Source organism: Melopsittacus undulatus, chromosome 11, assembly GCF_012275295.1.
Source record: "Melopsittacus undulatus isolate bMelUnd1 chromosome 11, bMelUnd1.mat.Z, whole genome shotgun sequence".
NCBI lineage: Eukaryota > Metazoa > Chordata > Aves > Psittaciformes > Psittaculidae > Melopsittacus > Melopsittacus undulatus.
In genome coordinates this window covers 11,809,811-11,836,775 of record NC_047537.1, presented here as the reverse complement: position 1 = coordinate 11,836,775, position 26,965 = coordinate 11,809,811, and the positions used below count along the sequence as shown (strand labels likewise).

At 51.1% G+C, this 26,965-nt stretch overlaps 3 protein-coding genes across 6 annotated transcripts in view; 1 reads left to right on the top strand and 2 right to left on the bottom strand.

Annotated features, from left to right (window-relative positions):
* Window positions 1–645: 645 nt before the first annotated feature.
* GALK1 (galactokinase 1) lies at window positions 646–5,697 on the bottom strand. Its single transcript, XM_005141416.3, has 8 exons — window positions 5,528–5,697; window positions 4,572–4,761; window positions 4,182–4,301; window positions 3,548–3,683; window positions 2,964–3,145; window positions 2,570–2,720; window positions 1,932–2,094; window positions 646–844 (listed from the first exon to the last, which is right to left on the bottom strand). The coding sequence occupies exons 1-8, from the start codon at window positions 5,687–5,689 to the stop codon at window positions 773–775; spliced, it is 1,176 nt and encodes a 391-aa protein (XP_005141473.2). The 5' UTR covers window positions 5,690–5,697; the 3' UTR covers window positions 646–772.
* A 7,007-nt stretch (window positions 5,698–12,704) lies between these two features.
* H3-3B (H3.3 histone B) lies at window positions 12,705–14,434 on the bottom strand. Its single transcript, XM_005141394.3, has 4 exons — window positions 14,296–14,434; window positions 13,728–13,869; window positions 13,498–13,651; window positions 12,705–13,410 (listed from the first exon to the last, which is right to left on the bottom strand). Exons 2-4 carry the CDS (start codon window positions 13,853–13,855, stop codon window positions 13,282–13,284), a joined length of 411 nt encoding a protein of 136 aa, XP_005141451.1. The 5' UTR covers window positions 13,856–13,869; window positions 14,296–14,434; the 3' UTR covers window positions 12,705–13,281.
* A 3,511-nt stretch (window positions 14,435–17,945) lies between these two features.
* UNK (unk zinc finger) overlaps window positions 17,946–26,965 on the top strand; it is a 47,984-nt gene continuing 38,964 nt past the window's right edge. For all 4 annotated transcript variants that reach the window (XM_034067564.1, XM_034067566.1, XM_034067565.1 and 1 more), the window contains exon 1: window positions 17,946–18,069. In XM_034067564.1, coding sequence (XP_033923455.1) covers window positions 17,972–18,069 — 98 coding nt within the window. In that variant the 5' untranslated portion in view covers window positions 17,946–17,971. The remainder of the gene's footprint in view (window positions 18,070–26,965) is intronic.

Genomic DNA, 26,965 nt, shown 5'->3' with positions numbered 1-26,965 from the left:
TCTCACCTTTGGTTGGGGTTTCCTCTCCAGCTGATGTGCCTCCTCCTGCACAAGGACTCCCTGCACTTTGGGATCTGGGGTAAAACACTGAAAACAGCCTCAAAAGGGGGCCCCATTTCCAAGCACTTTCACTGAAGACCTTCCTGTTATCTAAGAGCACATCCTGTCAGGTGCTGCTCTCCAGTGGGTCCATCCCCTGTGCAAGGTGGCTGCACATGAACCTACTGCATCACACTATGCCAGCCTCACCTTTTAACTTTCATCTGGTTGTTAGGGATGATGGGTTTTCAGCCTTTCTAAGGCGGATCCAGCAGCCCAATCTGACAGAGGGTCTTTATCAGATGGCTTACTATTGCACTCAATAAATGTGTTCTCTCCAGTCTGCCTCTTCCTTTTCTTAAAAAATAAAATAATTTAAAAATAACCCCCCCACTGCCCTCGATGTGTCACAAATATTAAGGACATGTGCCAGAAGTAGATACCCAAGCAGAGGCAGTGCCTGCTGCTGCTCCAGAGGCAACACTGGACCCTAACACCTTGGTACTTTCTCATTACACCAGTATAAACTGGAGTTAAACTGGTCTCCTCCACCCTTCTGAAGAAAGGTTGCCCAGTGACTTTGGCATCAGAACTTGGCTCGACTCAGTGGGTGCAGAACAACTGTGCAAATGTTTTGTATTTATTAGGCAAATGATGCAGACAGACAAATGGATTCCCTTGCAAGCCAGGAAAGCAGCCACAGCAATGACAGCCAGGTGAGGTGGTCACTCCTCTACAGAGGCAGCATCTTTGCCCCTCCAGAGGGTTTGGTGAGGTAGAAGGTGGCTGTGCCGCTGTAGCTCTCCTAGGAGACAAGAGGTGAGTGAGTGCTGGTGCTCTGGGGCAATACCATGCTGCAGCAAGAGGCTGAGCTCGGGGATGAGAGTGTGGGGAGGCCTGTCCAATCAGCCCAGCCCCAAGCCTGCTGCAGTTACACTCTAACAGAAGACACATGAGATGCTTTTTTGGGGACAGCACAATGTCCTGGCCACTGCCTGGACTCTCTGGATATGTCCTCAGCATGGGGCAGGTGGGCTGCTGGCACATCCCTAAGCTGACCCTTCAGCAGCCCCTTATGGGCTGTTCTACATCACTTTTCCCAGTCCCTTTTTGACCATGCTGATGCTATTAACCTTTATAGCCTCTGGCAATAGCCCAAAACTCACCACTAGCTCTGTGCAGTGCTCCCTTGTCTGTTTTTCTCCCAGCTTATCCAGTGGTCACTGGTTCTTGTTTTGGAAGATCAGTTCCACACACACCCCATGTACCTCCTTCACTGTAACTCCTGTTAATATTCCCTCTCTCCCCGCTTATCAGATGACAGAGGCACAGCCCTTTCAGTCTCTTCTCATTTCAAACACTTTCCTCTGTCCCTGTTTTATTCCCCCTCATTATTTACAGGGCACACCACGATCTCATATAGCAGCAAAATAAGGCTCTGCCACATTCACAGACCCCTTTTTCTAGCAGACCCATTTTGTTGGTGTTTCAGCTACCAGTGCATGCTGAGCTGCTGATTTAGAGAACATTGATGATCGCACTGAGATTTTTCCTGGACTATAACTGTCAGTGTTCAGCTTAACGTTGCCTAACTTGGCTGGGATTATTTTTTTCCCTAGATAGAGTTAGTCTTCCTGAAGCTCATCTGGCACATATTTGCTCACTTTCTCAATGCAGTAAGGTCCTTGGGCAGTGGATGAGCACTGTGCTGAGCTGCCTCCAAGAGTTTAGTAGCATCAACACCCTTGGAGCTATCCCCACACAGGTTTGGATGGGCTACACAAAACCCCAGGGCCTCAAGAGCACAGCTTCAATGGCGTCCCCAGGGCCAAGGCCCTGAGTGTTCCTTTGGGATCTTTAAGTCAATCTCCTGGCACTTTTCTGCTGCTTACCTGGATATGGTGCTGGGCTCTCTCTGCAGCCCCAGCCTCCAGCAGCGTCACCGTGCAGCCTCCAAAGCCTCCCCCAGTCATCCTGCTGCCATAAACCCCATCGACCTCCAGGGCTGCTGCTACCAGCTCATCCAGTTCCAAGCAGCTCACTTCATAGTCATCCCTGGGGAGAGGAGACACTGATCAGCCATGTCCTGCACCCCAGCCATAGCCCCTGCACCACGAACAGCTGAAACATGCAGTTTCAGAGTTCAGCTTGGATGCCTCAAGCTGTTCTTGGTGCATCCACTGCTGTAGCAAACTGCAGCAATGCAGGCTGCTGCAGATCCCAGTCCAGCTGTCTGCCTATAAGTGCATGTATAGGTGAGCAAGGCTACAAGCATCCGTGACCTGCTGCATGTTGCTGTAAGCAGCACACGTCTGTAACACACATCTGTAACATGCATCTACCTTGTCCTAGCACCCCTCAGTGCAGAAGTTTATGGGGCTTTTCTTCAAACCTCCCACATGCTAGGTCATGAGAGATGCTGGGCAGGACACAGCTCTGGCTGCCCCCAATGCTGCACCAACAGGCAAGGGAATTTAACACCGGTGCCTCTGACACAATCTGCCCTTCCCCACAGTTGGTACATCCTCACCTGAGGGAGTTGTGACTCTCCACCATCAGCCTCCCGAACATCCCATAGTCCCTGTCCTGCAGTGCTTGTGCTGCTTGTACCGTCCGTGCTATCTCACTGATGACATGCCTGGCCCGCCGGTACACCTCCTCACCCAGACTGCTCCTGGCCGCTGCAGAGATACAGACGTCGCTGCAGCAAAGCCACCTGGTCTGTGGGATGCTGCAGGGGGTCTGCATGGCTGCATCCTGCAACCATTCTGTGCCAAAGCTTTACCTGCAGCACATTCCCCTCCTCACGTGTGCACCCACCCACCTGACCCAGGTGCTGCCCCACAGCCTTGGCCTTTGCCATGGGGCACAGAGCTCCTGCTGCCCTGAGGAGCAGCTGGAGCCAAGAGTGGGACTGTCCCCACCTTCCAGGTCAGCCATGGTAGCATCTCGCAGGCTGGTCTTGCCAAGCGCTGCTGCTGCCTCCTCACACTGCTGCCGGCGCATGGGATACTCGCTGCCTGTCAGCGTGTGCCGCACATTGGAGTTGGTGATGAGCACAGCCAGGCTGGCATCAGTCAGCGGGACGGGGACAGTCTCCAGGGACCTGCAGCAAGAGCTCAGTGCAGGCTGTGTGCCCATCCCCTCAGGCCCGCTCCAGCCCTCAGGGGATCCAGGTGAGGCCAGCACCCCCCTCCACAGATATCAAGTCCAACTGGTTTAGGATTTTGCTCAAGCATTTCACTCCTTCACAATTCTTAGTCCCATAATAGACCCAAATGACTTTGTGGGAAAGACAACCCAGGCAAGTAGCAGAAAGTATGCAGGAGAATTCAAAACACAGGAATTAAGATGCAGGGGTCCCACCACTCCAATGACATTATGGGCTGTATGCAGGGGTTATCCCCTCCCTGAATGCCTGCATTTATTTCATGTCCATGGGACCACCCTGTGTCCATATGCCCAAGGACGTGGGCATAGCACATTGAGCTCGGTGCTCAGCCCTGACCTGCAGTCAATGAGCAGCGCGTGGCCTTCCTTGCCCATTACAGATATGAATTGGTCCATGATCCCACAGGGCATGCCCGCAAACGTGTGCTCTGCTTTCTGGCACACCAGCGCCTTGGCCACCAAATCACCATCATCTGTGCCAGAGCAGAGAGAGGCAGGTTAGCAGCACTGGGACCTTTGCCCCCTTGTCCTGGAGCAGGGACAGCAAACAAACATGAAGGTAAAGGTTTGCTTTCCCACGAAAAGGTTGTTGCTAAAGCATCAGCTGAAGGTCTTGCTCCTGCACTAGTGCACAGCATCTGTGGCAGACTGGGTCACTGGATCCAGCTGGATGTGATAATTTGATGCTGGTGTCTCAAATCTCTCCATTTCTGGGAACAGACCGATGGGGACATGCTCCCAAGCAAACATCCTCTCATCCCCAGCCAATCCCAGAGGTGGCCCATGGGCTTTAGAGGCATGGGCAGGCCAGGCTGGGTGAGACAGGTGCCCCGGAGCCACAGTGGTGCCAGCTCCAGTGGCGGGAGGGTTTGACTCAGCCCACAGTGGTGTTTGGGGTAACAGCATCCCCCTCATCCCACCTCCCACCTGGACATGGAAGTGCCTGGGGCCAGGGCTGGCTGCTGCCTTACCAGGGCAGAGTTGCTGGAGGAAGGTGTAAGTAGCCACCTCGAGTGCAGCCGAGCTGGAAAGGCCGCCGCCCAGGGGGATGTCACTGGCTACAACAGCACTGAAGCCTGGCACAGGACCACCTGAAGGAAGAGCAGGAAGGAGGCGTCTGTGCAGTGATGGGAGAGGAGCCCTGTCGGATATCCCACTTTAAAACACAGGGTGACCCACAGCAGAGTGTAATCTGGGCACAGACCCCACAGCCAACAGGGGTCTTTGAGGGTAAAAGCACCTTTGCTGGAGCCCAGTCCTGGTAGCAGCACTGGAAGAGCCCCAGGAGCATGCCAAAAACTGGCTGCTGAACACTGGCCCCATGTGAGAGAGCTCTAACCCATGGGCAGCTTGGGTCTTACCCTGATAATGCTGGATGACACCCCGGATGTAGTTGGCCCAGCGAGGCTGCCCTGGGGTGAGGGGACTGCCTTGGCAGGGAGCCGGGAACTGCACCAAGTGTGGCTTGTCTGCCTCTGCTGAGGTGGTGAGGATGGAGATGGTCCTGTCCTTCATGCGGGATCCCACCAGCACCGTTCCCAGCTGCAGGGCCTGAGGGAGTGTAGAAGGTGGGCTCAGACTCCATGACATCCCTTGCAGCATCCCTCTGGTACCAGTGGACAGCTGAGCTGGTTCAAACCCACTGCAGGCAGCATCCAACACTTGTTACCCTTAACTGTCCATGTGGAGCTGCAAGCCCCCACCACACACGCCAGCCTGTCACAGCATTAAACTCTTTAATGCCACACAGGGTCAGTGTTAGCATTGGAATGTTGCGATCGACTCTGCCAGCTTGGTGCCAGGGTGCTGGTTGCTGCACTCCCGGAAAGTGGAAACCCAGGATAAGGCCATGAGAGGCTTGGAGGAACTTTTCTTGACTGCAGAAGAAATCAGCTGACCTGCTCCCACTCTCCTTGGCCTCCAAATAATTAGCTGTAGGCTTGATTTAAGGCTGGGCGAGGGCATCCCCATTGAGCGAAAGGAGCACAGGAAGCCCCAGCTACTTCAACCATCTTTGGCTACCAAAATACCACTCTGTGGGCACAGGAAAATGTTTGAGAGGGTTACAGAAAATAGGCTTCAGCGCCTCGAGGAGGCGGTCGGAATCACATTCCCCCTCCGATGAGTCAGGAGCCAGTCTGCAAGGATCTGCCCCCGATGCTCTCTGAGCTCCACTGCTCCCAGGAGCGGTGGGGGGATCCCGGGGAGTATATCCTGGGGAAGGGGCAAGACGGAGGCCGCGCACCCCAGGAGACAGCAGGAAGAACCGGGAAGGGTGATACCGCGGGCTCACAGCGCCGGGGAGCACAGCCCTTACCATGGGCAGCACGAAGCCGCCGTTGTAGTCGGTGTGCTCACCGATGAGGTTGACCCGACCGGGGGCCCACGCCGCCAGCAGCGCCGGACCCCCGAAGGCCGCTTCGTGCGCCCGGCAAGCAGCTGCCACCAACGGAACCAAACCCCCCTGCACCTCCGCCATAGCCGCTCCACGGCCCCGCCCCCAGCGGCCGCCCCCGAGCTCCGCCCCTTCCCCCGCCCCGCGGCGCCAGCACCGCCCCCCGGCGCCCCGCCCCGCCCCCCGAGCCCTGCACCGCCCCCTGGCGGTGCTCGAGCCCGTGTCGCTCGTAGGACCCCCGGGCGCGAGGGATCCTTCCGTGCCCACGGGAAAGGCTGCTCTCGCTTGTGCGTCCCCCTGGGCAGGGAGGGAGCCCGTGCACAGCCCCGTGTGTCGCTGCACCTAGATCTGTACCATACCACAGCACCCGTGGTGTTCAAAGAGAGGTGCAGATACACACGTGTGTGTGTGTGCACCAGCGTTACAGTTACAGGCACTGACACATGCCAATGTATATTTTACATGTATGTACAGATATACACGTATACATACTTATACATACATCGATGCCTGTGTTGTATCTGCATCCATCCACTGTCTGAGTTTTTGATATTGTCGTGGTTTATGCCCAGCCGGTAACCCAGAAAAACCACGCAGCTGCTCGCTCACTCACCCTCTTCCTCTCCCCCCCTTCCCCCCCCAGCTCCTGGAGGGTTGGGAAGGAGAATTGAAAGAATGCAACTCCCACGGTTGAGATAAGAACAGTTTAGTAACTAAGGTATAACACAAACCACTGCTGCTACCACCAATAACAATGAAAGGGAAATAACAAGTGAAGAGAATACAACCACTCACCACTTGCTGATACCCAGTCTGACTCGAGCGATCTAGCCCTCCTGAGTAAATGCCTTCAGTTTATATAGTGAGCATGATGTGCTGTAGCATGGAATACTCCTTTGGCTAGTTTGGGTCAGGTGTCCTGTCTCTGCTTCCTCCCAGCTCCTTGTGTCTTTCGTCGCTGGCAGAGCTTGAGACTGGAAAGTCCTTGATCACAGCAACACACAGATCACTACTTAGCAACAGCTAAAATAGCTAAAACTGGTGTGTTACCAGTGTTATTCTCAGACTAGAGCCAAAACACAGCACTGCACCAGCTACTAAGAAGGAGAAAACTAACTGTTGCAGCCAAACCCAGGACAGATATAGATACAGGCACATAAGTAGCTCTGGGGCCCCCAACTCCAGAGGTACATGGACTTGCTTGAGTGAGTCCAGAGGAGGCCACAGAGTTGCTCCAAGGGGTGGAGCAGCTCTGCTATGGAGAAAGGCTGAGAGAGCTGGGCTGGGGCAGCCTGGACAAGAGAAGGCTCCTGAAGGGGAGACCTGAGAGCAGCTTCCAGTGCCTAAAGGGGCTATAAGAAACCTGGGGAAGGGCTTTAGACAAAGGCAGGCCAAGGAGAATGGCTTGAACCTGCCAGAACAGGGGAGACTGAGATGAACTCTTAGGCAGAAGCTGTTCCCTGGGAGGGTGCTGAGGCGCTGGCACAGGGTGCCCAGAGAAGCTGTGACTGCCTGGCAGTGTTCAAGGCCAGGTTGGACACAGGGGCTTGGAGCAAGGTGCTCCAGTGGAAGGGGTCCCTGCCCGTGGCAGGAGTTGGAGCTGGATAAGCTTTAAGGACCCTTCCAACACAAACCATTTGATGATTCCATGTAACCTGCCCCTTGGTGGCTGTCACGGGCGTTATAGCCCCATGCTGCTGCAGGGGGGAGGAAAACAGTCTACTAGGATTTTTCTAAGCCAAACCTAGTGGTAAAACTTAAATATGCTGCTGCAGTGATGGAAAAAGAGGTGTAAATATTTAAACATGGTTTTAATACAACTAAGGTTGGTTTTAGTGCCATAGGATGGGAAAATTGCTTCTGAAGTGTCTTGTACCAAGGATCAAAGCAGATGCAGAGGTCTGGCTTCCAGGGGAGCCCTTGGTGGCTGGGCAGCCTGGGGTCACAGAGTCAGGTCGGTGCAGTAAACGGCTGTGTTGTCTTGACAGGCTGCACCACTCCATCCGCAGCCATACACCTCAGGGGGCCTAGCTAGGGTGAAAGCCTTTAATCTTTTGATTATGACAAATAACTCTGTGTTAAATCTGTATCTAGATGGCCTATAAATCACCCACACTGCTGGTGCATGAGCAGATTGCAGATCTCCATCAGTGTAACTGCAAGGCTCGTGCAGGGGAGCCTGGGCAGCTTTGCTTTGCATTTAGAGGGTGGAATGGAGAGAAAGTTGCTTGTCAGCAGCGTTTCTGTGAGCACTGGTCTGACTTTGGGGGTATGTGGTGTGTCGATGCTGTGATTCTCTCCGGGCACTGGCAGCAGGAGCCCAGGACAGGCCTGCAGCAGTAGCCTGGGTGCTGCGCTGTTGGGTGCTCTTAGGGCCTTGCTCCCCAGGGCTCACTGGTTACTCCAAAAATGGCTTTATTCAGACCTCTGCCATATTTGTGTGAGGCTGTGGCTGCTGGGCATCCAGAGGTGACACTGCCTCTCCATCACCACCCCTCTGCAGAGCCTTTCCTCTTGCTGCTGGTGGCGGTGACAGAGATGGATTTCTCCCTGGACCTGCAGGTGCGGTGACCAGTCACCACAGTGGTGGCCAGCACACAGTGACCAGGCAGGGCCCTGGCCCCTTCCTTGCCAGGACTGATAGTGCTGATTCTCCTTTGTCTGCAGAATTGCAGCTTTGTGGATGAAAGCTGGCTGCTGCCAGTAAGAGCTTGTCTGTCCCTAGAGCCATCTTTCTGTTCCCTGGCCCTGGCTGGAAAACCGAGTGAGGAAGATAAGGAATAATGGGGAGGAACGGCCATACAGCCTTCTGCCTGGGCACAGCAGAGGGGGAGGAGGATGAGATTGGCTCAGGTTCACCAGCATGAGCAAAGCCACCTCTATTCTGAGGTCAGATCCTGCCTGCACTGTTACCAGGAGCAGATCCCAGCATTCCTGGGAATAAACCCAAGCAAGCAGAGTACCCAGACCTAAAATGATAACATAAATGAAAATTTCCGTGCTCCTTCCCCTGATTTCTTGAAAAAAAAAATCCCCATTTCCCTGGGCTAACACAGTTTATGCATCAGTTGGTTTTGCCCTTGTGAAATACTGGTGCATTTATTGAGAGCAGTGGGGATGCCTTCATGTCTTGTAAGAATGAAGAACATTCCTCTGCTGCCTTTTTAACCCGAAAGAGCTCCCAAGAAAAGCTCAAGGTGGCTTTGGGGCTGGTTCCAGAATGTGCTGGAGGCTGGGACCATGCTTGCTTTTGGGAATTTCTAACAGCAAGTGCTTCCAGCTGAACTGGCCATGGGTCAGGTCCCTGGCTAATGGGATGTGACAGTTAGTGCTGCTGCAGATGGCAGCGGCTTTGGGGAGGGGTGGCAGCATCCCTCAGCTGCATGGGGATGCATGGGTGAGGGAGGAGGGCTTATCACTGAGTTAGGAGTTCACCTGCTGCTTTGCCATCCCATCCATCCAGCAGGTTTGTCCCACCAGGGTTGGCAGCTGAATCCCAGGAGAGGACAGAACAAGCAGCCACTGATCTGGTCCCAACCAGGGCACTGGACACTACAGCCTCTCCCTGGATCCCAAATTCCTCGTTTGGCATCACTGCCAGAAATGATCCAGAGCAAGAAATCACCATGCTCCCACTCACACTGGTCATGCTCTTTGGGTGTCCTGAGGACATTGTCAAGGCCACTGTCACTGACCACTGTCTTCCTGATGTGCATCACTAATGAGATGGTGCCATGCTGAGTGCTGGGGATGGAGCTCAGGTAGGAGCACTTGATCTTTCACTCACCTTTCCATTATGATCTGGATACCACAGCACTCAAAACCCCTCAAAGAGGGGATAAAAATACCCCACTGAAAGCATGGGGACTGTCTTGGTGTTTTTCTCCCCATTGTCTCATCCTCACTGGTATCTTCTGTGTGTGGAGTGGCTTTTCCCTGCCTCTGTACATTGGTGAAACATCACTGAAAGTCTGAAAATGCTGGGGTAGAGGGACATGCTGGGGCCCTGGGGCTGAGCCAGGGCTCTGCTGCACCCTCAGGTATGTGGACGGCCAAGCTGCTCCTGAGAGCCAGGTGGAGGTGGACAAGGTGATGCTGGCTGGTGACATCCTTGACAAGATCAATGTCTGCTCACTGAGAAACGCCTACAGCGGGCAGGTGGGTGGGCATGGGGAGCTGGTGCATCCCCCCTCTCCTGCCCCCCATCCACCCTGCTGCTTCACTCACCCTCCCTCCAGGCTGCGGCCGTGTTGCAGAAGCTGAAGAGACAAATGCTCAGCTTCCACCTGCTGTGGTGGTTGTGGCACAACAGGGAGGTCTCCAAGCTGCTGCTGCTGTGCACCTGAAGGTCCTGAAGAAGGAGACTCACTTTCAGCTCCAGCACAGCCCCAGCACAGGGATGAGAGGCAGCTGCGGAGGCTGCAGGGGGACAGGAGGTCCTGCTCCCTGGGGAGCCACTGGGCTGTGCTGTGGTCCTGGCATCAGGGCAGCCTCATGCCTGCTCTATCCCCAGTCTCTCTGTACCTGGGCCAGACCAGTGTTGGGAAGATGAGGCGATGGGTCAGAGACATGCCAGGACAGAAATTGTCTCTTCAGGGTTTCTTTTCACGTGCCTGTGGGTTATTCCCTTCCTGCTGCTCTGTTTCAGTATGGTGGCAAAGAGGTGTTGGCCTGGGCCTGGAGAAACAGCAGGCAGCAAGGGTGAGTGGCAGGGCTGGGTCATGCCAGGAAGGGCCTGGTGAGAGAACTGCAGGAAAATATGGTCTCTGCCTGGGATTTCTCTGCCTCCCAGCTGCAGGTTCACTTGGCCTGTGTGAGTATTTGACACCTCCACCTGTGGGGGTTTTTCCTCCTTAGAAGCATCCCTGCAGCCAGGGCAGGAATTTCACTAAGGAAGAAAAATAAAATCACCAGCCAAGAGCACTTGGAAAACTGTGGGGAGGCTGAACCTGCTTCCGGGAGTGCTTTAGGGCTCAGGTCACTGTTGCTTGAGGCTTGGGGTGGGTGGAGGTTTGCAAAATGATTCAAGTGTGGGAACACTGGGTGATGGAAAAAAGGGGCATCATGTAAAAAACTTGTGCTTCACTGGGCTTCATCTCCTCTGCTTTTGCATAATGTCCCTCTTGTAAGTGTCTTATCAAAATCAGACCTCAGACACTGTGATGACCATGGCTTCTTCACCTCTGTCCCCCATTCAGAAGGTTTTATTTGATGTGAAGGAAGCAGAAGTCCTCATACAGGAACAGACTTCTTCCAAGGTAAACAAGTGACACCCAAGGTCTGGGTGACTCCTGAGGCAGTGCAGGGATCCTGGCCAGAGTGGTTGTGGGGCCAGTTTAAGCCAGGATTGGGAACAACAGGGACAGAGAGCAGCCCTGTCTCCATCCTTTCCCTGATGCAGCTCCTGCATCATTGCACTACCCCACCATCTCCTTCATGGGACAGCAGCAAGTTATTTGCCTTCTGCATGACGTAGGTGTTGCCTGTGGGCCATGGGAGGGTGGATATAGAGTGAAGTGGGTCTTGGAAAATAAACCATTGACATCCAGACCAGCTGCGGGGTCTCTGGTGTGGTTCCAAGCCTGGGCTGGACTTTCAGAGCCATGCTTTCTGACAGTTTATAGACGTGTTTCCATTCTTAGTGCTTCCCTGGAGAGCCCTGATGGGCGCACATTCAACTGCCTGCTGTTTGCATCGAGTTCTGAGCAAGAATACAAGGAAATCATCAAGAGAATCGGTAAGATATCGCCACAGTGAGGTCATGTAATACCATGAATCGCTGCTCTGGTCCACTACAGGCACGATGTAACTTAATTAGTTTTTGTTCAGGGTATCAAGATGAATGTTTTGATGTAGTTTTCTGGTGGATTTTAGTTTTTTTGTTCCTCTCACATTTGGAGTGGTGCAGGAAAGGGCAAAGGTGACGTTGTGGAGGTGCCAGAGGGTGACAAGTGCCTGTTCCTCTACCTACAGGTTTTGAGCAGAGAGTGGTTTGTCTTACCAGGGAGAGCCCTGGTTCCAGCCCTGAGCTCCCCAGGCTCCTGTGGCCCAGCATCTGCCAGCAGCACCCCAAGTACCAGAGTCAGGGCTGTTTTCCGACCACCCTTCGGACAGAAAGCAGCACTGCGACCAGGCTGGCCTGTGCACAATCACGCACAGGGATGGTGCCAACTGACCACCCACTCTTGTGTAACTATCAGTGCTGCTACTTCGGCTATGACACTTTTCGTTTCATGGCAATAAACCCAGATGAGCTAGCCCAACTGCTTCCTTTCCCTGTGCCAACTCCAGCCTTACTAGTGCAGCCTGTTCTTAAAGAATTGAGGAGAGCCAGACCTGAAGTTTAATTTAAATGTTAATTACCTGTCTTCCAGATGTAGTCTGAGCAAGCTTTCCTCCACCACCACCTAACACAGTATAGCTGTTCCCAGAGGCACTGTGCTGGAAAAAACCAGACCTTCCTTGGCTGAGCCCAAAGAGCTAGAGCAAAGGGTTGAGTTTAATCCTCTTTCATCAAAAAAGCTGATAGGAAATGAGAATCTTATTGCATGCCCATTGCAGTTTGCCCAGCAGCCCATAGGCTCCCAAGTTGTGTAATTAGCTTTTACCCTTGCAGGCCATCCATGCTAGCCGCTGTCATTATCCAGGGTTTAGTCACACAGCTGGATCCCACAGAACTGTCAGGCTACAGCTGTGCACCCAACACCAGGAAGCTGTAGGGTTTGCCCTAGGCAGCTCAGTCACAGCACCAAAATAAACCTCCCTGGCATCTACAGTAGAGGGGAAAAAAGCTCAATCCTGGAGTTGGACCTGAACTGCTGACCCACACTCAAGCTTTGTAAAACCCCCAACAATACCCTGAAGGCTCCCTCGCATGATCCTGCCAGTGCAGCCATTCCCCATCTACACCCTCCCTAGCCAAGATCCACAGCCCAAGCCACAGCAAAACCTCCAAACCCCGCTGAGGGCAGCAGACAGACAAAATTATGGGAGCAGCAGTGCAGGCTTACAAGAGCCTACTGCCAACACGCCAGAGCCAGGAGGAGCAGATAGCAGCTTTTTCAAGCCCAGACAAACCAAATGACAAAGACTCCTCACATGTGAATGTAAAACATTTAATTTAAAAATGTTGACACTACAATATATAAAATAGCTATTATAAATGCACATAGTGTATTCTATAGCTGCCAGGTTTACTTTTTTTTAGGAAACTGTAAGTTACACTGTGGTTAAGACTTGTAGTTTCACCCTCTGAAGAAGTCCACATTTGATCACAGTGATGTATGGTCAGACTAACAGCCCCAATTGTTAAACACTTGGATCAAGTCATAACCAGTTTTATTGCAAAAGGACCCTGTACACATTTGTATCAATTCTAGTACCTTACAAGTTTAGCTACCCAACAAGTCATTAACATACAGAAACATGCATGAGAAGCAAGAAAGATCACCCATCCCTTCTGCATATTAGCAACTTGTCACTCCAGAGCCACATGGCTCACATCACTGAGGTTTATGTGAACAGTCACTTTTAGCATTCATCCTGAGTGAAAGATGGAATGACTTAAGTACAAATGCAACATATTATAAACAATTTCTTACAAAAAAAAACCTCACAAATTAAAACCAAAGTATTTTACAGAATTTACTACAAAACACCATAAAAACAGCCTTCACTTAAGCCCTCTCTCCCCGTATCCTGCGAGCCAACTGGATATCTTTGGGCATGATGGTGACTCTCTTGGCATGGATGGCACACAGGTTCGTATCTTCAAAGAGACCCACCAGATATGCTTCACTGGCCTCCTGTTTCAAGAGGACAAGAAGAAAAGTCGTTAGAACCCCCCAGGGAGGCACACTCAGCACCGTGGCTCCACAGGCCACCAGCACTACCTGCAGTGCACCGATGGCTGCACTCTGGAACCTCAAATCCGTTTTGAAATCTTGGGCGATTTCCCTGACCAGCCGCTGAAAAGGAAGCTTGCGGATCAGCAGCTCCGTGGACTTCTGATAGCGGCGGATCTCACGAAGAGCTACGGTGCCCGGCCTGAAGAACAGAGAAAGCGGGTGAGCCGAGGCAGGGGCCGCGGTAACGCTGGGCCGTGCCGCCCCGGCTGCCTTACCTGTAGCGATGAGGCTTCTTGACGCCACCGGTAGAGGGAGCGCTTTTCCGGGCCGCCTTGGTGGCGAGCTGCTTTCGCGGAGCCTTCCCCCCGGTGGACTTACGGGCGGTCTGCTTCGTACGAGCCATTTCTCTTCACTCACCTACAGACACAACCCCGGGTGACACAGAGCCTGCCCCTCACCGCGCTCAGGCCAAGCACACAGCGGCCCCCTCCTCACCCCCCCTCGCCCGCCCAATTCCCTTGAGTCCCGGCAGCGGCAGATGTTGGCGACCGGGCCCCTCCCCCACCACCAAGGAAGGCAGGCAGCCAGCAGCACCCCTCGGGAAGGCAGAAGTTACGGCTCCTCCGCCTCCGCGGCCCAGCCGCTCCCCGACCCAGGGAAAAAGGAATGAATCACACCACCCCCCGCTTCCTCCTGGACGGCTTGGGGGGGAGGGGGATGGGCACCGGCCGTGACTCGGGGCACGTAGGCAAGGCCCAGTTTGCCGCCCAGTTCCAAGAAGCACCATGACCGACAGAAGCCGCACGGCACCTCCGCCCACCACAGAATGCACCCGCCGCTTACCGCTCCGAGAAGAAGAAAGCGCCGGTGCCGGTCGCGCTGCGCACAGAAGCCTGTGCCGGTAACACCACAACCCGCCCCGCAGCTAAACACCCCCTCACTGCGCTCGCTCCGCCGCCGAGACTCACATCTTATACCGGGGGCGGCACACGGCGCGGTGACCTCACAATGCCTGGAAGCAGCGCGCCTTAACATTGGCCGGAACCTCCGCCGGCGCCGTGGCGTAACGACACACAAAGGCCGTGCTTCGGTTCCTCGGCGCTGATTGGATGCATGCCCCGCCGCTGATTGGTTGTTAAAGTAGGCGTTTGATTGGGTACTGCGAGGAGAGAAGAGGCCAATCGTCGACGGGTGTGCGCCCTGCGCGCTGATTGGACAAAACGGGGCAGGATTTGGATCCTACTCTTTGTTGCAAAGCTCCACAATAAGAAGTCAATAGAAGCGGGCCAGTGGTAGGGGGTGGCTGCTCAGGGAATTGCTTCGCGGCCTCGGAATCCTCCCATCCGCTGCCCGACGCTCGCCTCGCCACAAAGCGCCTTTCTCGGCTTGTAGGCGGCTGGTGGGGGGTCGCGGGGCCGCCCGGAGAGGCGGTGGGTGCTGTGTCCCACTCTGGGATCCACAGTGCTCAGGCCGCTCACAGCAGCGGCCTTTGGGAAAACTGCAAAAGGTTCCGGTGTGTAGCGGCTCCCAGGGGACCTGCGACCCCCTCCCCCCCCCCCCCCCCCCCCCCCCCCTCCCCGGCTCTTGCGAGTGTCAGTGGGGGTGAGCGAAGCTCCTTCGAAGGGAGTGGGCTCCGTCAGCAGCGTTGCGTCTGCCGCCCGGTTGTGGTGTTGGAGTAGCCTGGGGATGCGTGTGCGGGACTTAGGTTAGTGTTGGGCTGCCCCGCGGGCCCGTGACTCCCACCAAAAGCCGGGGAGAGCCCAGCTGTTGGCCTGGGGAAGGCTGCCACAGCCGGGAGCCTGGCCGGCGAGCAGCAGGGGTCAGAGCTCTCTCACTCTGTACCTCTGCTCCCCACATCCCACCAGCTTTGGGGTTGCCTTCACTGCTTAACCCAACTGCAGTTTCACTGCAAGTAGCAAGTGAGTCCATGTTCTCTGTTGGTACCACCTAGGAAGACAAAAGGCAATTAAATAAAAAGATTGTCTTCGGGTGGGGGGAGGTCGTTGCTTAAGTTTGACCTCACACTTGAAGCAACTGCGGAGGCAGGTCGTGCTCCCCGCAGGATGGTTGCCACAATCAGGAAGAACAGGTCCCAGATGTCCTGCAGTTGTAACACGTGGAACACGGAGTGAACACAAACAAGACACTTGCTCAGCCACCACTCGGAAAGGTGTCAGTGAGCTCTGCAAGCTGGAGTGTGGCCATTGTCACACAGCCTTTCCATGATGTTTTGCAGCCTCCCCAGATGTATGAGTCCCTGGGGCCGATTCTCAGGCAGGCAAGGATTGCCACGGTGCAGGAGCTCGGCACATAGGGAGCGCATCTCTTGCTTCTCCGCCTCTTGGGTAAGTCAAGCAACTGTGCGCCAGCATGGTGTGACAGGGCCATCACATGTGCCAGACCAGGGCTGCTGAAGGATGCTCTGGCACATCCACCCTGCTTCTGCGCCTTGTTTGTCCGGTTAATTCTCAGTGTTGTAAAGGCAAATGTGAATTATTTATCAGATATAAAAATCTGTCTGTCAGTGGAATGGCTTGGGAGCTGGATGTGGACAATCACTTGCATTGTACGTGTTTTAGAAAATAAGAAGCAAAGAATTCCCTTCATCTGAGCCATTGGTGCTTAAGAAAAAGAAATTTAGAAACCAGTTCTGATGCCACCAGTATGCCAAAAATTAAATTAAATTAAGTATTTTTAAGAGTGTTCTCTGCTGTCACTGACACTATGAGACTGGTGCATAGTGTTACCAGTTGCTCCTTAGATATTTCCTGTGTATTCACAGCAATGGCTGCTTCCTCTTCTTATTTTAGAGATAGTTTAGATTAGTCTCTCTTGGAGATTGGAGGAAAGCCATGCTGCAGCCTCTCAGATGAAGCAGGCTGAGGGAAAGGTGTACATGGAAATGCCAAAGCAAGGAAACGTCAGCAAGGACCTGTGTGAAGATGGAAGCCAATGCACCCAGAGCACATGTTCTCAGAACATTTCCCTGTTGCTCAGCAGAGCACATGTTGGGTTGTCCCAACTGTGAAACACAAGAGAAGTGGAAGAGGATTGTAGAATCAACATTGCTGAGCCTTCAGTTTCTGAACCTGAGAGCATTGATAGTGTTGTCAGTGCAATTTGTCCCTAATTAAAGTTTTTTTCATCCAGTTCATTGCTGAATTGGATTTTGGGTATTAAGGTGTGCATGCATAGATATTACCTGAAATACCTGCACATGTTATTGACTTACCAAAAGTTGTCCTACTTGACCAAGAGCTACATAATTATAGTGCTCCAGCCTCCTTTGGAGGGTTGTTAGATGAGTAAAAACATATGGAGATCCTGTGAGTTATCTGAGCAAACACAGGGGAATAAGCCACTAATTACCTCAGGAAAAGCCTGCCCACAGTGGCAGTGGAATTGATGTAAATGGGAATTAAAACAAGTTATTTCCCCCCCCCAAACCAGCTGCACAGGCAGCACATAGATGGAAATTTACTATTAACATTATTCACCCTGTGCATGCTAGTGGAGTTAAAAAGAGGTGTTTGCCTTAGAAACCCTTGTTGCCCTTTACCACACAGCTAGAGGATTCCAGTGAGGGAAGTGGTTCTGTGTGAAGCCCAAGAGATCAAAGTCCTATTAAAAAAAACTTGTATCGTTTCCTCCCTCAGGAGAGAAGTTAATTTATGGAGGAAGCTCGTCGTGTGGGAATTCAGCCGCTTCCTCAAACACAGCTCCTTCAGGGTGGGGGGATTTTCTCCTGGGGGAGGGCAGGGACCCCGTGCGATCTTCTGATGACACAGCAGCCAGGGGTCTTTGGTGTCACCTCCTCAGAGGTAGGTTCTCCACACAGCTCGCTCGGTCCTCCTTCTCCTTGTCTTCCTTCTCCTCAGGACTGCAGTGCTATTCCTGGGCACTTCCTGGCCAGTGTTGTCCAGTGGGTGGGGAAGGCCGTGGAGCAATGGGAGATGTCAACACTAAAATAACCCTTTGGCTGGAACACCATGCTCCCGGTCCACGCTCAGTCCCTGTGGCGGGGGAAGGAAGGAAGTGAGGCCGCCTGCCACAAATAACTCCCCAGCCTCCTCCACAGCCTTCCATGCCTGCCTGTAGGCACTGGGCTGGGAGGGCCGTGCTGGCGCTCGGTGCTGTCCCGGGGATCGGGGGCCGATTCTTGCGGTCAGTCCTGCTGATGGAGCCTCTCAGAGACCGGGATCCTGCCCACCTCTGGGGGGCGCCCTGCCCTCACCACCTCAGACCACAAGTCCCGTCGTGCCCCGCGCGGCCGGAAGCACGGCCCGCGCCGCCGAAGGGCGCCTCTGGGAGTTGTGGTCCAGCCGCCCGGAAGCCTCCGCCAGCCACGTCCCGGGTTGGCGGAGCGCGGGTGCGCGCCGGGACTACAAGTCCCACCCCGCCTCGCGCACCGGGGCGGCAATGGCGGTGGCGGTGTTTGCGCCTGCGCGCGGAGCCCTCCGTGCGGACCGCGCAGAGTGAATAATAAAGGTCTGCTCGGCGGCGGCGGAAGGCCGGAGGCATGTCCAAGGGCCCGGTGGCGGGCGGCCCCGCCGCGGCTGGCCCGGCGAGCGCCGCTAGCGCACTGCAGGCGCAGCCCGAGAAGCCGCAGCACTACACGTACGTAGCGGAGCTCTCCGCCGCCCGCCCGCGCGCCAACACGCGCCTGACGTCAGCGGGCGGCGTGCGGCACGCGCGCACGGAGACCCGCCGCCAGCCCGCGCGGCACCGGCTGGAACCGGCCCCAACCGGCCGGCGGAGGGGGGGGGAGGGGCGGGGCGCGGGTTGAGCGGTTCCCCCTCCCCCCGCCGGTGACGCTCCGGGGCTCCGGCAGCTCGGCCCGACCTGGGGCTCGTGGGGGTCCGACCCCTGTGGCCGCCATCGCAGCCCGGCCCCGCCGCCGTCTCCGTTAGCCGGTGCGCGTACACCGCGGTAGTGGCCTTCCGGCCCACGCGGGTGTCCCTTCGGGTGTGGAGGTGGCAGCATTCCGGGGTGGTGGGGTCTGCGTATCCTCGTGTCGTTGCCCCGGCCCTCGGCTCCCGGAGGAGTCCGGGATGTCCTCAGGCCCCTGCAGAGGGAGGGGGCAGTGTGAGGGGGCCGGTGCTGCCCTTTGGCTTCCAGGGGCCGAGCCCTGCTCCCAGTGAGGGACGGCTCCAATGGGTCTGTCCTCAGGATGGGTTTACTTCCACGCTTCACATGCCTGTGAGAAATGTCCTCCGTGGGGAATATTACATGAAAATCCTGAGAAGTGCATGTCCTGTTCTCACCTTTCTGCACACTGCTTTTGTGTGGCTCTGTGGTGAAGGAAACACAAGTTGGTGTGTGTTGCCTCTGTTGCTGGAGATGGTGCCTCCATGAAGGCTTATTCCTGGGATGTGTCGTCCCCAAACAAAAAGCAGAATTTCATTGTGTTGTACCAGGGGTGCACGACCTCCTGGAACGTGTGCTGTATGTGCTTGGCTTGCAAATACTTCTTTGGATTGGAAGTTGGGGTGACGATGCTTGGTTCTTCTTTTGCACTAGGGATAGTGGGTGGACTGGGAGTGAGTGCTGTCTTTGTGAGGATGGACTAGTGATGGACATGGGTGGAAATAGGTCAGGCATTCCCTGTCCTTAAAAGAAAAAAGTTTGAGACTGGTCCTTATGAACAAAATGAGCATGCCAAGCTGTCTTCCCTTATCGCTTTAGGGTGTTGACCACATACAGAGAAAATGTACAAATTACCCCTATCTCCTGCTTGTGTTGATGCCCCCACCCAAAATGAGAAGGGCAGGTTCTGAGTGCAGTTTGAGTTGCTTTAGTTCGTGTTTTCATAAAGTTGCTGATGGATTTCTTCCCTGTTTCCATGTTATAATTTACAGAGTAAGGAGAGCTTCAGAGGCATGGATCTGTATAACCAATGCAGGGATCACAGACTATATGACATCCTCTTCCTTCAGGCTGTCCAGAATAGTGAGTCTGTGACAGAATGAGGTTCTATGTCCATCATAAAGATCTTGTTGTGATTTTCAGGGAGCTGGCAAGTCAGAGAATCCTAGAATGGTTTGGGTTGGAAGGAATCTTAAAGCTCATCCAACTTCAACCCCCTGCAACGGGCAGGAACACCTTCCACTAGAGCAGCTTGCTCCAAGCCCCTGTGTCCAACCTGGCCTTGAACACTGCCAGGGATGGGGCAGCCACAGCTCCTCTGGGCACCCTGTGCCAGCGCCTCAGCACCCTCCCAGGGAAGAGCTTCTGCCTAAGAGGTTATCTCAATTGCCCCTCTGTCACAGCCTCAGGTTACTTTATTTTTGGTGATGTCTGCAATCGGTTTGACAGTGTTATAGAGAAAATGGCATGAAGGAGTCCACTAGGGCAGTTGCTGTAGTGGTAAGAGTGGTGAGTGCCCTCAGAGCTGAAGTGACATGGACAACAGAAAAGCAGTCATTCAAAAGCGAGAAAGGAAAAAACCCAGGTGGCAAGGAGATGGGATTGTAGCAAGATTGTAAGTACACTAGGTAGAGGAAGGTGAAGGTGATAATATGGCTAAGCATGACCATGGAAACAAGGATATCAAAGGTTAGGAAAGAAGTGGTGAAAGGAGTTTGAGAAATAGGAGGAGAAGGAAGATCATGACAAGGCAGCTGAAAAGGACAGAGGAGGAAAAAGCGACAGTGTGTAACAAAGGTGGTGGTGCTGTTAGCTTCTTTGCAGTGGGCAGCCCATGTAGTTTCAGATGGATGCTAATAACATGTCAGTGAAAACAGTTGTGGAGAAGCTGGAGAACCATAAGTGAGGGACGTTTTGGGGGCTGCAGAGTGCTAACAGCGGGATGTAAGCCACACTTTGAAAGTCTTGGATTTGTAAACTAGGTCACATGATATTGTAAACCTCCTTCTGATAACATATGGGAACTTACTTGGTAGTTGTTCATATGAACAAGTTGTATGTTGTCAAAACGTAAATATTTCCTTCCTTTTTATTCCTTAAATATAGTTTGTTTCCATAAAATGACATGAAGGTTACAACTTGTAAACTGAAGTAAGCTTAATTATCTGCATACTTTGCTGTTCCCTGGGGACAGGCAATCTGGTGCTGGGGATCTCTTGTCTTAGGAAGTTTTGGTTGTATTTGTTGGGAAGCATTTAATTTTCTGAATTAGTGTTATTTCTAAACTCTTGGTATTATTTTAATGAGATTTTTAGGTACTTTGAATTGCAGTTCTAGATCTTGTCAGGAAGCCTTTGTCTCTGTTCTAGATGTGCAGCAAAAAAAAAACAAACTGGGGGGGGTAATAGAATTAGTGATGCTATCTCACACCTTTGCAGTGTTCATTAGCAGAAGAGGAGCTCAGAAGAAGACCCTTTGATTGTGCTTGGTAGCACTTGTAGTGGGCAGCTCGGTTCTCCTGGAGACTGAGTCACTCAGGTATATGCCAGGCTTTGCTGTTTAATTATGAATGGTGTGTTTCTCATCTGGGGACCTTGTATCCTGTTAGTAGAACTCAAGTAAGCAATGCAGCGCTCAGCAGCTGCGGTTGTGTTCTGCCTGGGTTGCTGCATCTGAAGTTTCTTCGTGTGGCCCGTTCCTTGTGGTCCCATAAGTGGGATGAGATCACTGTGCTCCTCAGAACAAGGGGCTGAGGCTGTTCCTAGCATACCTGAGGCCAGTGCAGCTTTGATCTGCTTTGGGGGATGGGCTCTGCAGGGGTGAGCTGGGAGCTTGTAGTAGGAAATAGATTTCGTTTGGGGACACTCTGTCAGACCTCAACGAAGTATTGACTGCACCGTGTCTTAGCTCTAGCTGACATGGTTCTTTCTATATGAATCTACCCCTGATGTGTTATCGGCAAATGTGGGTAGAGGCTGAGTTCAGAGAAACTGAAAGCAAGCCATCAGTCTCTTGACAGTTGTAGACACGGAGTACTATGACATTCTTTTGTTTTGGTACAATCTGTCCATTTGGCTGTTTCCATCTTCACTGGTTTTCAGTCAGGCTGGACTCTTTAGTTGTGAACTGAAAGATTGTGTCCACTGCTTGGGTCTTTATTGATCTGGCAGAATTTAGGTAGGTGAAAGCTGGGCAGTTCTTTGTTCACTGCATTCACCAGGAAGTCAAACAGCTCAATACTCTGCAGGAAAACAAATGTTCAGGTGAAGAGAAATCAACCTATTTAATAAAAAAGCAAAGAGTGCCTTCATTCTAGTCCATGCAAAATACACTTGCTCAAAAGCAACATTGAAGATACTCTGATTTAGGTGATAAAGACTCTGGGACAAAGATTTGCTGGGCATAACCCAGATCATTGTTACTACACGTGATTCTCTTGTGTGTGCCCATCTTAAATGTGAGCAGCCATCCTGTAAATAAACTCCAGTTTTCTGTGTCCCTGCAGTCTGTACATACCCTCACTCCAGTGCTGGACCAGGATGCCTGGGAGCACATCCTTTGTACTACAGCAGAATAAGCTTTGTGGCTATGCCTTTGCAGCATAAAATACAAAAATACCTTGTCTTTCCTTTTACATGATTGGAGGAATTGTGGGAAATTCTGAAGGATTAGTACCTGTGTAGTGCTAGAACTGCATCCCCACAGCTGGTCATTCTGTTGTGTTAGTGACACCCAGGCTTTATCTTGCAACTATTTAGATGCCAGCCAGAGTTAGAAGAACTAGTGCACTTGATGAAGGGCATCTGAATTGGAGATGAAAATCAGGTTGGTGCAATGCTTTAGTTACGCTAAATCAAAGACAGTTTTGTATCTGCATGTTTTTGAGTAGTGCCTTGTGTGGTGGTTTCTCGGCCTTAAATAGAAACTGATTAGGACAGTGATGGAAATATAGGGGAAAAAGAAATAAGAACAGGAAGATAATAGTTGAGCTTGGATTACAGTGAAGTCTTATTTATCTCAAAATCTTTGTGTTAAAATTCTTACTCAAAAGCAATGGCACACAAAAACACACCTCGAAGCATTTGTAGAGAGTAATCCTTATCTCCTTATACGTGGATGGTGTCTTATTGCTTGCAGGGCAGACACAGCATATCTGATCTCAAATGTGCAGACTGACTGACTGTGAAAAGAAACCCAAAAACCAGATGGATAGCTAACATATTTTCAGAGTTGTTTTTTTGTTGTTTGCTTGTTTGTTTGTTTGTTTTGTTTGCTTTTTTTTCCCTGTAAGTGGCTTTGCTCTTCTAGAGCCCTTAGTGTCTGAGTAGTCTGCTAGGTTATACTTTTGACATTCTTGATATGGGTGGTCTTCACAACTTAGCAAATACATTTAGGGTTTCCAAACACTTCTTACAAACCTTTTGTTTTTCTTTTTAAACCACCAGGACTCTTAAGTTAACAAACCATTGTCATAATTCTGCTTTGGTTTTACTGATGGACAGCCCTTAGATCAATAAGCTGATAGGACTGATACAAAAATAGAAACTAGCCCTGTTGTTTAAACAACAAATCAAACCAAAACCAAACAAAAAACCAAAAAACAAAAAAACCTCCATGCATCGTTAGGTTTCAGATCTGGTAATGCCCTCAGAGATTGTTAGTAAAGCACAGAGAAAGTCAGTACTTCTCAACAAGAGACTTGCCACTGGTCTACTACATCACAACTTGTAAATGTCAGCTTATGAGGGAAGTATAAGCAGGTTATTATTGCTGGTTTTTATGTCAGTGTGAACTTCATTGAATACATGCCCACCACAGACTGTTACAGGAAGTTGGCAATATAAAATACTGGAGTGTGAACAGGAAGGGCTGCCTTCACAGGATGTATACTGGAAAATAATGCTCTAAATGCTATATGGTCATCAAAGGAGGAGTGTTAAAAGCCTCTGTTGTGAGGGTCGTTGGGCCCCCATCAGTGCAGGACTGTGCTGTCCTGCTGGTTACTGTGCATGTGGAGGCAGGGAGGGGTTTCCTGGTGTTACAGTGGGGCTGGAGCTGCTTGCTACATTTACACTTAATAAGTGAGTACTTCTAGGCATCAGAAGTGACAAGGAATTTGCTCTATCAGTGGCGTAGAAATACTTTGCTGAATGAAAAGCTTAATGTTGTGCTTTGAGATTTTCAGAATTAACTTTGGTCTGGCCATGCTTGATATTTCAGAAATCACAGATTCTGTGAAAGAGGAGAGGGATTCATTGATGCAGAATTTTTCCAACTTTGAAAATGGTTGTTTTGATTTTTTTTTTTTATTAAAAAAAGGACTATGTTAAGGCTTATACATTGCTTACATTATCATATAGGATAATTTTTGTGGCATGGCAGACAAAATTAATAATTCTTATAGAAAACCTTGGAATTTTGAGTTTCCCAGTGTACACATTTTCTCATTTTGTAGGTTTATATATTGCCTTATTTTTTAATATTGTTTGGCTTTATTTTAGAGCAAATTCTGTTGGAATTCAGCATTTTGTTTTATTCAATTTCTTCTTTACAGCAGAATAGATTTTTCTAACTTCTATGAGCAGCTGCAACATGCAGCCTTCTTTTACAAAGGGTCTGACCAATGTCCTCTGGAAGATCTTCCATTGCATTTCTGCCTAGCTGTTTGCAGGATGTTTCTGCCCTACACACCAATGTGGCAGGAATGTGTCAGGACATCAGTTAATCACGCTGATTGTGTGACATATTGGCATCAGCTGTCACTGGTAGACTGTATTAATACACCAGGCTGTGAACAGGGGCAGCTGGAGAGCAGGTCAACTCTCCCTTCTGTTAGCCCTGTGATAGGAGCTGTGATTTCTAAGAGAGGAACAAAATAAAGAACTGAAGCAATAATATCTTAAATTGCAGCATTGAAGCTTGTGAGAACCTGCTTGTCAGGACCCCAGGAGCTAAGTTCATTTTCAGAGGATGCTGAGGTTCCTGCTGTTAACTTCTTGCTTTTTAAAAACCTCATAAATATTTTTGAAAACGAGAGACAGGGCTAAAAGAGATGGTGAGAAGTTACCAGTTATGTGTTCCATCCCCTTCCCTCAGGGAATCACTGATGTCTAAACTGAGTCTAATATTTTTTTTTAATTGTTGTTGCTTTTTTAATAATGTGTCAGTTTCCTCCTTAAAATCTCCTTAAATCAGCTTTTGTTGAAATCATGGGCTGTGAGAGTAAGACAGTCACAGAAGTTTCCATCTTTTAAAGTCTTGATATACTCTGTAAACTTCTTGTAATGTTCAGCACATCACCTGCAGATCAGGTGCAAAGCTGAAAGCTGTACCCTATACACACGCACAGCCATCCAGGCAGCAGTTCCCCTTGTGTCCTAAATTAATGAATTTCTTAGCTATCTTTTTTTTTCCTCTACTTTATTGAGAGTTTGTCTTTTGTATCAGGGCAATCCAAACTACGAAGCCTCCTCACCAGAAGGATGTGTAAGGAGATGCTAAAGGCTGGTACTTTCTCAAACTCCACCTGGTGATGACAGCCAATTTAGATGCTTGTGATAATTTTCTCAGCTATGTCTGGTGTATTTTGATCAGTGCTCGATGTGGTTAATACCAGTTTGACATTTGCAATATCAGTTGGAATGAATGTTCCCTTAAAATGAATACAGACAATCTCTTCTTGGCTTTGTTGCAGGCTGTCTTCATACACCCTCACCCAGCAATAGTGTTCTTTTAGGTAAACCTAAATTGTTACAACAAGAAAAGTCCTGGGTTTCATTTGAAAGAAATATTTTAAGTAATAAAATGCAGTGATGGCAATAATGGTGCTAGTTCACTGAAATGCTTAATACTGGTCTGGTTCTTACCTCTTGTTAAAACTCGGAGACATTTAATTGGATATAGTTGTCAGAACACTGGCAGAAGTGAATGTTATACCAAGTTTCTGATCAGGCAGGAAAAATCCAGGGCCATCCCTAGCTATCTGTTGGTCAGAAATTGCAAATACATTTCAGTAGAGCATACTGGCTTAGTAAGAATGGTGGCACTGTTGATTACAGTTAAGAAATCAAAGTTGAATTGCTTTTTATCATTGTATGCCTAGAATTTCTTCAGATTAATAGGCAGTCATGCACCTATGGAAAGGGAAATAGATGCTTTAAACTATACCTGGAATTACAGACCAGTCAGTCTCACCTCTGTGCCTGGCAAAATCTGGGAGCAGATTCTCTTGGAAGGCATGCTAGGGCACATGAAAAACAACAAGGTGCTTGGTGACAGCCAGCATGGCTTTACTAGGGGAAAATCCTGCCTGACCAATTTGATGGCCTTCTATGATGGAGCTACAAAAGTGATGGACAGGGGTAGAGCAGTTGACGTCATCTACCTGGACTTGTGCAAAGCATTCGACACTGTCCCACATGACATCCTTGTCTCTAAATTGGAGTGTCATCAATTTGATAGGTGGACCACTCGGTGGATAAAGAACTGGCTGGATGTTCGCACTCAAAGAGTTGTGGTCAACGGTTCAGTGTCTGGCTGGAGACCAGTAACGAGCGGTGTCCCTGAGGGATCGGTGCTGGGACCAATCTTGTTTAATATCTTTGTCGCTGACATGGACAATGGAATTGAGTGTGCCCTCAGCAAGTTTGCTGATGACACCAAGCTGTGTGGTTCTGTTGATACGCTGGAGGGAAGGAATGCCATCCAGAGGGACCTTGACAGGCTTGTGAGGTGGGCTTATGCCAACCTCATGAAGTTTAACCATGACAAGTGCAAGGTCCTACCCCTGGGTCGGAGCAACCCCAGGCACAGCTACAGGTTGGGCAAAAAGGAAATTCAGGGCAGCCCTGTGGAGAAGGACTTGGGGGTGTTAGTCAATGAAAAAATGAACATGAGCCAGCAGTGTGCGCTCACAGCCCAGAAAGCCAACCGTATCCTGGGCTGCATCAAAAGGAGCGTGACCAGCAGGTCAAAGGAGGTGATCCTGCCCCTCTACTCTGCTCTCGTGAGACCTCACTTGGAGTATTGTGTGCAGTTCTGGTGTCCTCAACATAAAAAGGACATGGTACTGTTAGAACAAGTCCAGAGGAGGCCACGAGAATGATCAGGGGCTGGAGCACCTCCCGTATGGAGATAGGCTGAGAAAGTTGGGGCTGTTCAGCCTGGAGAAGAGAAGCTGCATGGAGACCTCATCCTTCCAGTATCTGAAGGGGGCCTACAGGGATGCTGGAGAGGGACTATTCATTAGGGACTGTAGTGACAGGACAAGGGGTGATGGGTTGAAGCTTAAACAGCAGAGGTTTAGATTGGATATAAGGAAGAAATTCTTTACTGTTAGGGTGGTGAGATACTGGAATAGGTTGCCCAGGGAGGTTGTGAATGCTCCATCCCTGGCAGTGTTCAAGACCAGGTTGGAGTAGCCTTGGGTGATATGGTTTAGTGTGAGGTGTCCCTGCCCATGGCAGGGGGATTGGAACTAGATGATCTCAAGGTCCTTTCCAACCCGAACTATTCTATGATTCTATGATAATATATGCAAAAATCGTAATTAAAGTGGGTATTATTTTACTTGCTATCCTTCGTCTTCAGCATGTCACCACAGTTCAAAAAGAAGTTGTCAGTCCACACCCAATATGCTCAGAGGTGA

What these genes read in the sequence shown, in the direction of transcription:
- GALK1 (XM_005141416.3), bottom strand. Translation starts at nt 5,689, where the DNA reads ATGGCGGAGGTGCAGGGGGGTTTGGTTCCGTTGGTGGCAGCTGCTTGC. An exon ending in GCGGCTTCGTGCTGCCCATG is followed by an intron (nt 4,762 to 5,527) that starts GTAAGGGCTGTG and finishes ACACTCCCTCAG; the next exon opens with GCCCTGCAGCTGGGAACGGT. An exon ending in CCTCCAGCAACTCTGCCCTG is followed by an intron (nt 3,684 to 4,181) that starts GTAAGGCAGCAG and finishes GCTCTGGCACAG; the next exon opens with ATGATGGTGATTTGGTGGCC.
- H3-3B (XM_005141394.3), bottom strand. Translation starts at nt 13,855, where the DNA reads ATGGCTCGTACGAAGCAGACCGCCCGTAAGTCCACCGGGGGGAAGGCT. An exon ending in AAGAAGCCTCATCGCTACAG is followed by an intron (nt 13,652 to 13,727) that starts GTAAGGCAGCCG and finishes TCTGTTCTTCAG; the next exon opens with GCCGGGCACCGTAGCTCTTC. An exon ending in CAGCCATCGGTGCACTGCAG is followed by an intron (nt 13,411 to 13,497) that starts GTAGTGCTGGTG and finishes CTCTTGAAACAG; the next exon opens with GAGGCCAGTGAAGCATATCT.